The 12748-nt window shown below is 41.3% G+C and overlaps 1 protein-coding gene across 2 annotated transcripts in view; it reads right to left on the bottom strand.

Annotated features, from left to right (window-relative positions):
• The window catches only part of LOC137936190 (copper-transporting ATPase PAA1, chloroplastic), a 41255-nt gene that overhangs the window by 12136 nt on the left and 16371 nt on the right, over positions 1–12748 (bottom strand). For both annotated transcript variants that reach the window (XR_011109518.1, XM_068780756.1), the window contains exons 12-13: positions 1717–1843; positions 941–1038 (exon numbers count right to left, since the gene is read on the bottom strand). Coding sequence is in view for 1 of the 2 variants with exons in the window: in XM_068780756.1 (XP_068636857.1) it covers positions 941–1038; positions 1717–1843 (225 nt within the window). In the remaining variant the exon portion in view is untranslated. The remainder of the gene's footprint in view (positions 1–940; positions 1039–1716; positions 1844–12748) is intronic.

Here is a 12748-nt window from a genome sequence, read left to right as displayed (position 1 = left end):
AAACCACAAACCCAATAAAAAAGCAGAAAGGGTGTCACGTATTTCAAGACCAAATTTTAATGCCTTCTTCAGATGATTGCAATAGATAAATTAACAGCTTGATTTTGGAAGTCTTTAGATAAGACAATCACATCACCTAATTTATATAACTGAGAGTGTGTATGCAGGAATCCAGGGGTAATCTTGTAACTAAATGTATATTTAATTAAATATTAAAGGAAGAGTGATCTAATTAGAACCCAAATCTTCTTCACTCTCTTTGATGTCAACTTCTTGTTCCTCTTTTCTCCACTTTTACCTCTTGCTTCTTTATTTCTAGTTGATTTACTTGATTTGTGAAGACCATGAGCCAGTTTTATCTCAAAAGACTTAGGAGACAAGGAACAAACCAAAAACCAGAGATTGTCATTTGAAGGGAGTATATTTATATTGAAATCGTGTTTGGCTTTTTATTTATAAGATCAGTGGTGGGTTAAGTGAAGGGGCAGTAGCCCAAAAAACTCATGATACAAGGGGAAGAGAGCTCCCAACAGCAAGATGCTGACAAGAGATGCTTTATTTTGCTAGTACATCTGAAATTGAATTCATTGAGTGAGAAGTATGCCTCTAAGATATCGGCTCATCAGAGCAGATTTCAGAAATTTCATCAAAGATGTATTTCAGTCCCCAGGGAGGCAATTTCCATGACATCCAGGATATGAACAGTGGCCGAATCTCACTTGATTTCTAAAGGGACTGTGAATGGTCATTTGGAGGGAGTATAGTACCCCCATCTATCGCGATCTATTGCCACAGGTAGGACAAAGGCTACAAGCAGATCCGACAATTTAAGTTTCAAAACATTTTTTTTTTTTGAGGGAGTAGCAATCTCAGATAGAACAAACCCGATCCCCTTGCAAGCCTTCGTTTGTTTTCATATAAGACCCGACTTTCAAAGTACCTTTGCAGCCAAGATGACGTTCCAACAGTAACCTTCTTCTGCCCTACAAAGGCCACAGCACCAGATCCTGGTTCCTCCAAGAATGTTCCATCAGTTGCCTGTGTCAACAAATAGTCAGACAAACTGAAAAAGTGAGTAGCAAAACAACAGGCTATGAGAGAAACAAATGATGTGTCTGGTCTTGCAAAATTAGGCCTTCACACTACAGTGAAGACACTAAGCAAGACCATCATAAGGGGATGAATCTGTTTTTGAGAACTATAGTCAACATATAGTGGTCATGATAACAGCACTAGCTGCAGTGACTGCAATCATGTCATCTTCAAGACAAGATCCAAAGTCCAGTTAGAGCATTTTTTGTCTTTGGTTATATTGGAGGAAATAGCAAGCCCCTAAATCTCTTAATCTCTCTAGCTGGACCAATCAATAGCAACCTATAAATGAGATTCATGGGTAACAGACACCAAAAAGTTCACATGTTCTTGATAGACGAGTGACTTTCAGCTGATATTATCCCAAGCCGAGGCCTCCAGAAGAACAGTTTACATCTTTTATCTTTTACAAACCAATCATAGTAGCTGTAACACATAAATAAAGACAAAATGGGGAATAAATATTGCAGAAGATGAATAATAGTTTTTGAATATGAAAGATGAAAAAAATATTAGAAGTTCTACAGACGATAGCTCTTCCTTAATTTAAATATCTGACAAAGTTTTCTAACATATTATACATTGGATGAACAGGGAATTGTTAGTTAAAGGGGGATGAATTACCTTCATGGGTGGGCAACCAGTAGCTCTAGCAGCTTCAAAAATAGCTTTTCCAACAGGATGAATGGTATTAGATTCAACACCAGCAGCTAATGTCAGAACCTCAACTTCTGACAACTTGGAATCTAGACTGCAAGCCCAACAAACACATGTCAACCTCATTTTCAATAAATAGACGAAACCTGTAGTGCTTTTCAAACTTAGCTACTGAGTAGAAGATCAAAAAGACATTCAAAATACAGGACTTCATAATTCAGTGATATGAAACATGCAGTTTATAACATTTAGATATGTAATATGATCAGGACCTTCCTTCCGATCTTTTCAAATGATTTACAGTGGTATGAACCATGAAGATTATAATTTTCTGGTGTGTAATATGATCAGCATTTTTCAACCATTTCAAGTGATTTACTAAAAAATCAAGCACAGTGAGACACTAATTCATTTTCATCATTTACTTTCAGAAACATGCTTCTACAATTGACTGACAACTACAAGCCACTTCTCACAAGAACCATTTAGGATCTTTTCTCCAAATAACCTGAGAAAAGTTAAGGAGAGAAAAAAAAAGAAAAAACAGAGACCCCTTTGAAAGAAAGTAATTAACAAGGAGAGCTGGATAACCATTTTCAAAGAAAAAGGGATAAAAGGTAAAGCCACAAAATGGAAAAAGAAAAGACATTTAAAGATGGGAAGGTAAGTTCATTTTCACAGATGACAATATCAAAGCCGGGGCAAAAACACGGAAATGTTAAAAAAATTGAAGTTATGAAAATGTTAGAAAATATGTTTCAGGGTGTAAGAAAATTTACTGAAGGGTAATATCATTATTTTACACTTACTACAAAGTCCAGCGGCTACACTGTCTTGTTCTATGTATTTAGTTTTATCTCTAATTCAATTTTTTGTGTAATTTGGACAAGTATATAGGGAGATATAAGGGTTTAATTGTTATTCAAGTGACTAAGAGAATTTCTGTAATTTGTATTTCAGAACCTTATAAAAGCATTGGGGGTCGACCTCAATCCCCAACCAGAGTCTTTCCAAAACTCTGATTTTTCTCCTCTCTTCTCTCCCCCTCCTTCTCCTTCTGCAAAACCCTAAAGCTCACTCTTTTACACTGGTATATTGGTACTTTTACATAGGCACAACTTACCCCTAGTGAGCAGGTAACTTGGTTTTTTTTTTTTTGAAATGATGCTGATTTTTATTAAGACAAAAGCTCTAAAGAGCAATTTACAAAGGAGGTAAGCCTTCCCAAACAATGAGAGATTGCTGGGAAGTTCCGAATTTTGCCAATTCATCAGCCAAAGAGTTGGCTGATCTAGGAATGAGATTCCAATTACAATCAATAGAAGATACAATGTCAACAATACTATCCGTGATGGACTAGTGGCGCCAAGGGGAGGAGTTGTCTTTGGAACACCAACTAATAACAGTCTTCAAGTCGCCTTCAATGATTAACTTGCCATTGAGACGATCCCTGAAGATTTGGAGGCCGAACAGCAGAGCACTAACTTCAACAGTATTAGAATCGGCAATGCCGACTGAACCAACATAAGAAAGAATAGGGTCACCATTGTGACCTCTGAACACACCGCCTGCTCCAGCCGGCCTAGGATAACCAATTGTACTACCATCAAAATTCATCTTAATGCAATCGCAAGGGGGAGGATCCCAGATGACCATACTCAGAGTTCTGTAGGGGCCAGACATATGGACGATCAAACTCCAATTTTCCAGAAGGGAACCACCCAATTGAGCGGCAAATTCCTTCCTTGTATAAAGCCAGCTTGAGATGAGGCCCACGACATGAGAAGTTGTATTGTCCGGGGTGCAAGCTTTGGAGTTGAATCTCCGGTTGTTCCGCTCAAGCCAAATACACCAGGGAACATGCACAAGATAGGCCGAAAGTATTAACTTGCCCAGCCGAGGAAAGTGAATCCCTCGAACCATCTCAAATGTGCCGAAGAGGTCCTGATGTAGCCTCACTTGGAGCCAAATCTTCTGAAAAATCTTCATCCAGACTTGCCACGAAAATTCACAATGTAAGAGGACACGCTGGACTATTTCATTGCACTCGCCACAAAGGGGACAAGAAAGATCAAGGGAGGTGAAACCTCTTCTATGAAGGTTGTCTAAGGTAAGAATTTGTTCTCTAATGGCCGACCATACGAAAAATTTGATTTTGCTTGGCATTGAGAGGTAACTTGTTAGGAAATCAATCTAGAGGAATCCCTCTTTTTTTTCATGGCTCTCCTTTAAGTGCATTGTCAACTTTTATAGAAGAGGGGCATTTGTGTCTTTTTGCCTCAATCTCAATTAAGTGAAATAAAACCAAGTTAGGGGTTGAGTTTCCCCCTAACGAGTAGTAGCCTCAACACTGCCTTTTCTCTCTTCTCCTTCCCTCTCTTCTCTCTTCTCTCTTCTCTCTTAGATCCAACTTGAGTTTCCACTTTCCCTTTATCTCGTAAGCAATAAAAAGAGATAAAAGGCTAATAGATCACAACAAAATGAAAATTTTAGAGTTTATGTATGGAAATAATTTAAAGAAAGAAACAAATTAAAGTAAAGAAAATTTAATCACACACCACAAATGAACACAAAAGTTTTGTTATCCAAGTTTGGGAAATTCCACTAATTCAACCCTAATTGTTCTGAATTTTCAAAGAAGGAGATTTTTCTACACATGTTTTAAAAAATGGATATGCATGCTAGAAACATATTCAAGATGCAAATGACCTATGGATCCAAACCTTTTAAAGAGAATAACATTAACTTCTCAAGTGAACGTGTCGTGGGATATTTACCAAAGTATAACAAGCCATTATTTTGCACATTTACAAAAAGCTGACCTAACGATCATAGATGATTGTAAAGTGATTCATCACATGTAACGGGCTATATTTTTTTCAGGAATGACTTATGGATTGGGAGTCAACACTCAGTTAAAAATCCTCCGACTCCCCCGGTTCCCGATGATTGCAGAACTTGATATATAAAAACTAAAAAGAGTTTACTATCCCTAAAATTTACAGACACTTTTTGGAATTATGTCTCTCTACATTTGTGCATAGTGCATTTCCATTTTAGATGTATACTTTTTTCTTAAATCAAAACTTGTGTTTTCACTTTCCCTTCATCTCGTAATAAAAAAAAAGAAATAAAAGGCAAATAGATCACAACAAAATGAAAATTTTAGAGTTTATGTATGGAAAGAATTTAAAGCTATAAACAAATGTAAGTAAAGAAAATTTATTCACACACCACAAATGAAAACAAAAGTTTCTGTTATCCAAGTTTGGGTAATTCCACTAGTTCAACCCTAACTGCTCAGAATTCTACAAGAAAGATTTTTCTACACATGTTTTAAAAAATGGATAAGCAAGCTTGAAACATATTAAAGATTCAAAAGACCTATGGATCCAAACCTTTTAAAGAGAATGACATTAAATTTTCAAGTGAACGTGCGGTGGGATATTTACCCGAGCAAAACAAGCCATTATTTTTTCGATTTACAAAAAGCTGACCTAACGATCATAGATGATTGTAATGTAATTTATCATGCGTAACAGGCTATATTTTTGTAAGGAATGACTTATGGATTGGGAGTTATCACTCAGTTAAAAATCCCTCACCTCCCCCTTTTCCTGACTATTGCAGAACTTGATATATAAAAACAAAAAAGAGTTTACAATCCCTAAAAATTAACAACACTTTTTGGAATTATCTCTCTCTACATTTGTGCATTGTGCATTTTCATTTTAGATGTATACTTTTTCTTAAATCAAAACTTGATTTTCACTTTCCCTTCATCTCGCAAACAAAAAAAGAGAGATAAAAGGCAAATAGATCACAACAAAATCAATATTTTACAGTTTATGTATAGAAAGAATTTAAAGAAATAAAAAAATAAGTAAATAAAATTTATTCACATACCAAAAATGAACACAAAAGTTTTGATATCGATGTTTGAGAAATTCCACTAGTTCATCCCTAATTGCTCGGAATTTTATAAGAAAGAGATTTTTCTACACATGTTTTAAAAAAATGGATATGCATGCTTGAAACTTGTTAAAGATTCAAATGACCTATGGATCCAAACCTTTTAAAGAGAATAACATTAAATTCTCATGTGAGCGTTCGGTGGGATATTTACCCGAGTCAAACAAGCCATTATTTGGCCCATTTACAAAAATCTGACCTAATGATCATAGATGATTGTAAAGTGATTTATCTTGCGTAATGGGTTATATTTGTGTAAGGAATAACTTATGGATTGGGAGTCAACACGCAGTTAAAAATAACCCACCTCCGCCTTTTCCCGATGATTGCAGAACCTGATATATAAAAACTAAAAAGAGTTTACAATCCCTAAAAATTACAGCCACTTTTTGGAATTATGTCTCTCTACATTTGTGTGTTGTGTATTTCCATTTTAGATTTATACTTTTTTCTTAAATACAAACTTGGGTTTTCACTTTCCCTTCATCTCGTAAACTAAAAAAGAGATAAAAGGCAAACAGTTCACAACAAAATAAAAAGTTTAGAGTTTATGTATGGAACAAATTAAAAGCAATAAACAAATGTAAGTAAAGAAAATTTATTCGCACGCCACAAATGAACACAAAAGTTTTGTTGTACAAGTTTGGGAAATTCCACTAGTTCAACCCTAATAGCTCGTTATTTTATAAGAAAGAGATTTTTCTACACATGTTTTAAAAAAGGGATATGCATGCTAGAAACATATTAAATATGCAAATGACCTATGGATCCAAACCTTTTAAAGAGAATAACATTAAATTCCCAAATGAACGTGCGGTGGGATAATTTCCCGAGTCAAACAAGCCATTTTTTTGCCCATTTACAAAAAACTGACCTAACGATCATAGATGATTGTAAAGTGATATATCATGTGTAACGGTCTATATTTTTAAAAGGAATGACTTATGAATTTGGAGTCAACACTCAGTTAAAAATCCCTGCCTCCCCCTTTTCTTGACAATTACAGAACCTGATATATAAAAACTAAAAAGAGTTTACAATCCCTAAAAATTACAGTCACTTTTCGGAATTATCTCTCTCTACATTTATGCATTTTGTATTTTCATTATAGTTGTACACTTTTTTCTTAAATCAAAACTTGAGTTTTCACTTTCCGCTCATCTCGTAGACAAAATAAGAGATAAAAGGCAAATAAATCACAACAAAATAAAAATTTTAGAGTTTATGTATGGAAAGAATTTAAAGCGATAAAAAATATAAGTAAAGAAAATTTATTCACACACCACAAATGAACACAAAACTTTTGTTATCCAAGTTTGGGAAATTCCACTAGTTCAACCCTAATAGCTCGGAATTATATGAGAAAGAGATTTTTCTACACATGTTTTAAAAAATGGATATGCATGCTTGAAACATGTTAAAGAAGCAAATGACCTATGGATCCAAATACTTTTAAAGAAAATAACATTAAATTCTCAAGTGAACGTGCGGTGGAAAATTTAACCGAGACAAACATGCCATTATTTTGCCAATTACAAAAAGCTATCCTCACGATCATAGATGATTGTAAAGACAATTATCATGCGTAACGGGCTAAAATTTTTTAAGGAATGACTTACGGATTGGGAGTCAACACTCAGTTAAAAATCCCATACCTCACTCTTTTCCCGACGATTGCAGAACCTAATATATTAAAACTAAAATGAGTTTACAATCCCTAAAAAAATCCTTCATGGTAGCAGATTACATCGGCGAAGTTAAATGGCCAGAATTATGTTAACTTGTCTCGAGCTATGCTTTTGTTTTTTAAGGGAAAAATGAAGGATGGCATCTCGTGCGGGGAGAGCGAAACGAGAGAAGGGAGAGAAGGGCGAGGGAGGGTATCGTATCGTGCGCCTAAGAATGTCGCGACGAGAGAAGCGAGAGAGAATGGAGAGACCAGATCAGAGGGAGATTCGACTGGAAGATGATGGGGCTCGAGGACCAGCAGGCCAACGTGCTGACGAACCGTCGCGACGACGGCTGACGAGCCCTCGTGACAAATTGACAAGCAGTCTAGTTGCTCGTCGAACCAGATCTGGTCGTGATTTTTCGGGGAGACAAAAGCTGAAAGATACTCATCGTTCCGGATCGGAAACTCCTTCCAATTGGGACCCCCACCTCTGACGGTGATCCAGGGGGAGAAAACTTTCCCCCCCCTCACTTCCCTTGTCGGCAACGAAGACCAACAACTTCCGCAGGTGACACCTGATGGCCTCCAGATACTATTCGGCACTCTCAATATCACTTCTCTGGTGATTCCGAGAGCAACAACAGTGAGGAGAGCTTGAACAATGGTCGTGCAACCTGTGACGACGGCGGTGCCACCAGCTGGACCACTGTTCACCGTCAGAGCCGGAGAAGACAACCTCGAGAACCACCTTTCCACTTCATTTTTGGTCCTACATCAATCACAATCACTCAAGTGACCCTCCGGAATGCCGAAAATGTCCATATTACAGTAAAAACATGGGAACGCCGTGCCTTCATCATTGTTCCTCTGTCAGCAGGAGCTTCTTTCCTCACTGCCTTCTCGATAACAACTGATGAAGATATGAGGACGTCGCCTAGAACCAGAGAGCTCTGGTCCGGATCCCAGAGAAATTATTTTCGTACGATCCGCCGTGGAAACCGCATTGAATGCAAAATTTCACAGCATAGGGGCACCACAACCATGACCCGTGTTATTATCCCAGAAACAACCAACTCTGGCTTCGACTAGAGTCAGCTAGCCCGCGCCATCCCCCACTTTCTTCCACCCCCATCAGCGTCCAGCACCGATCTTCCCTGACCAAACCACCCCCCTTTCCCCCCTTTGCTCCCAAACCCAACAATTTAGAGAACTGCTCCCACTTGCCCCGCTCATGACCGGACAGACCCCTTGGCCCAGAAATCAGTTCCGATTCCTACTTCCCTCCCTTCATCCCCACCTCCACAAAGCTCAAACCCTTCCCCCCTAGAACAAAACCATGACACCATTTCAATCCCTCCAAACCTGATTCACCATGGTTTTGACCGCCTCCTCTGTGCTGCCTTGGTCTCTTCCAGCACGCCACCTGCTGAGGGCCAGCTCATATCAGACTCATTCCAATGCCACATGTGCCTGGACTACAGCCCCCTGGCATCATATCTCTGCCCATACGAGTGGATAGTCACCTTTCGTTCAATTGATGACAGCTGGATGGCAACTCAGCTTGCAATCTCTACCCCGAAGCCCCTCCTTGCATCACCGTGGCCTCGGAGAGTGGATTCAGATTATGGGCCTTCCACTTGAACTTTGAGAGAGCGATGTATTCAATCGCATTGCCAGCCACTTTGGTACTTTGATCAGACTGGACAGTAGCACGGCTGAACGCCGGCGACTTGACCGAGCTAGACTCCTCATCAACCCCAGTCGCCTTCACTCTGGGATGACTTCCCTGCGTCTTGATGCTGATCAGTCCCACCTTTGGCTTGGTATCACATTCGGAGGACTTGTGGCAGATAGCTCATCTCACTGACACAAGCAGCAGCAACCCTGTACCTAGTCATCAGGCACCCCCACCCCCTACCACCGCTGCGCTCCCAGACAGCCCTCTACCCCTATGTCTCAGACTACCTACCTCACCTTCCCATCAGCACCTAACCCCCCACCCTCTCCCCCCACCACACCGACACCCCTACCCCTTACTTGGAATCGCATCGATACTAGGAACAGCCCCCCCCCCCCCCCTCTTCTTCCACGCCATCACCTCGGCCCGCAGGAGGACTAACCGGGTCACCTCCTTGACTATTGACAGTGAGGTTACCTTGGATAGGACCTCCATTACTGATGCTTCTCTCAGTTTCTTTGCAGATCTTTACAGAGATAAGCACCACCACCGGGCCAGGCTCTCCAACCTTCACTTCTCAGTGATTTCCCCCATTCTGGCGAGTTTCATTGAGCTTCCTTTATCTGACTTGGAGGTTGAGGATGCTGTATTGGGACTCCCCCAGGATAAGGCCTGGGGGCTTGACGGATTCAACAAGGAATTCTATAAGGCTTGATGGCCCGCTTTGAGGTCGGACATCATTTCATCGTGGAATCACCTTTAAGAGTGTGGGTGTTTCTCTTATTGCTCTAGTCCCCAAGAAAACTAGTGTGAAGTGCCCTCAGGATTATCGACCGATCGGTCTCATTTCAAGTCCCTACAAGATCATTACCTCGTCGTCTCAAAGTTGTTTTACCTACCATCATCCACCGGGGCCAGAGTGCTTTTATCAAAGATCGTGATATACTTGACTCAGCTATGACCACACATGACATTGTGGATCATTTTGCCAAGATGGGTCTGCCATGGTTTGTCCTTAAGCAAGACCTCAAGAAGGCTTTTGACCGAGTTAGTTGGTCCCTCCTAGACGACATTATGCAGTGTATGGGTTTCAGAGACAAATGGAGATTTTGGATCCGCAGTTGTCTCTTCAGCCTCTTACTCCTTACTCAATGGCACAGTCTGTGGCTTCTTCCAGGGCACTCGAGGCATCCGTCAGGGAGAACCCCTCTCCCCATTCCTCTTCAACATCATTGTTGAGTACTTATCCTTTGTGTTCTACTATGCTCATAGCATTGGTTGGTTAGAAGCCGTCTCTGAACAGAGTTGCTTTGACATCCCCTTGCTCCAATTCGCAAATGACACCATTTGCTTCAGCATCAGCACACTTGACCAGGTCCGCAACACTAAGGCCTTTCTCAGCCTTTTTGAGATCACTTTTGGTAAGAAAATTAACTGGGGAAAGTCAACCATCATGGGATATCACATTGACCCCCCCCTGCTTCAGATTATGGCAGAGACTCTAGGATATCCCGTTGCGATTGCTCCCACATACTACCTGGGTCTTCCTCTTACTGACAGTAGACCCTAGATGGGTCTCTAGGCTCCTATGATTGAGCGGCTTGAGCAACGTCTCACCTCTTGGAAGGGTAGGATGCTCTCCAAGTATGGTAAATTGATCCTCCTAAAATCATGCCTCGCGGGTATTCCCAACTACTTCCTCTCTTTCCTGGTTTGCCCTGGCTCTATTAGCCGGCGCATTGACATGATCAAGAGACGTTTTCTGTGGCGTGGAATTGGAAATGAGTTTCACCATCACCTTGTTAGTTGGGATGAAGTGTGTAAGCCAAAATCTTTGGGAGGGCTCGAGATCAAGCACACCAAGGAAATGGGACATGCTCCTTTGCTCAAGTGGTTTTGGAAGCTCAACTCTTCCTCGGGGGCTTCGTGGAAGCCAATGGTTACCTTCAAGCTTCGGTGTCTCAGTGATAGATGGATCACCGGCGACAACTGTCGTCATCTCTCCCCCATTTGAAAGACCATGTTTCATTTGCTCTCCTTTTTCCACACTGTCATTTGGTTATTTGTTGGAGATGACTCCAATTTGCGTTTCTGGACGGATTAGTGGTCGGGTGATGGCTCTCTTGCCTCGTCTTACCCACTACTGCTTCAGCTTACCACCAGTCGTGACTTATCTGTCTCTGACACTTGGCAAAATGGCTCATGGAATTTCTGCCTTAGACGCGGCCTTACTGATGAGGAAGCCATTTCTGTTAGTGGCTTGATTGATAGTCTCGATAGCCCTCAGACAGCTGATTGGAAGATTTGGTTCCTTGATGACAGCGGGCAATTCTCAGTCTCCTCGGCCTACTGCATCTTATGGGATAGACCCGACCTTTTGCCCACATCCAGTTGCTCTTGCCTAATGCCTCTCGGCCCCGCCCAAGGTGAAGTTTTTCCTTTGGAGTGCCTGCCACAACAAAATCCTTACTGCAGATAACCTTATTAAGCGTGGCAACACCACTCCTGATCCTCTCTGCCCCTTCTGCGGGACGGTGGCTGAAACTGTGAATCACCTCCTTCTCCACTGTGACTTCGCCTGGAAGGTTTGGACCTACATGATTGACAACATGGGACTCAGCTTCTACATCCCGCTTGACCTAAGCACCATGTGTCGTTTTTCTTCTGGAACCCACCTGCCCAACCTAGGCAAGCTTCTATTGGCTGCCTACATTGCTTTCGTTTCTTGGTGTCTTTGGAAGGAAAGGAACTCCAGACGGTTTGACTGTACTTTCCGCTCTATTGTTGAGGTTTCCTTTATGCCACTGGGCTCATATCTATCTGGATCCGCTCCCGGAAAGAGTTTGCCTGCCTCTCTTATGCCCTGGTCCACACCAATTGGAAGATTATCGCACAGATGTCCGTCCCCACTGCCCCCCGCCGAGTTGTTGTTTGGGAGCCTCCTCTCTCTGGATATTATAAGTGAAACTTTGATGATAGCTCCTTTGGGAACCCGAGTTTATTTGGGTTTGGTGGGGTGATTTTTTATCCAGGGGGCACTGCCATCCTCTCTTACTCTGGCCCTCTCGGAATTGCTGACTCGACCAATGCTGAACTCTCCGGTCTCCTTCACGGCTTGCAAATTTTTCAGAACCGCTTCAGTGGTCCCCTTATCGTGGAGGGAGACTCCAAGATTGTCATCGGATGGTGCTCCACCTCATCTTTCTCCCCATGGCGTCATTGGCAGATTTTTCTTGATATTTTGGACATTGTATCCCCCATTTCTTGTGCTTAGTCTCATGTACTTCGAGCCATCTCAAAGGTGCCAAAGAGGTCTTGATGTAGCCCCAGTTGGAGCCCTATTTTTTGAAAGATCTTCATCCAAACTTGCCACGAAAATCCACAGTGTAAAAGGACATGCTGAACTCTCTTCACACTCACCGCAAAAGGGACAAGAAAGATCGGGGGCAGTGAAGCCTCTTCTATGAAGGTTGTTTGAAGTAAGAATCTGCTCTCTGATGGCTGACCACACGAAAAATTTGATTTTGCTTGGCGCTGAGAGTTTCCAAGCCAGATTCGCCTTGTGCTCATGAGTACTATAGTCTTGCTTTCTGATATGAGGGTAAGCCGAAGTGACAGTGAATCGGCCGTTATTACTGGGCTTCCAAATCAGCTTATCAATTGAGTACTCCCGGATA

The sequence above is a fragment of the Aristolochia californica genome, unplaced genomic scaffold (assembly GCF_029961685.1).
Source record: "Aristolochia californica isolate CCGP_79_NKW_82.1479 unplaced genomic scaffold, dmAriCali1.0.hap1 SCAF_7, whole genome shotgun sequence".
Taxonomy (NCBI): domain Eukaryota; kingdom Viridiplantae; phylum Streptophyta; class Magnoliopsida; order Piperales; family Aristolochiaceae; genus Aristolochia; species Aristolochia californica.
Note: the sequence above shows the minus strand (reverse complement) of the source record. Positions and strands in the feature narration are given on the sequence as shown.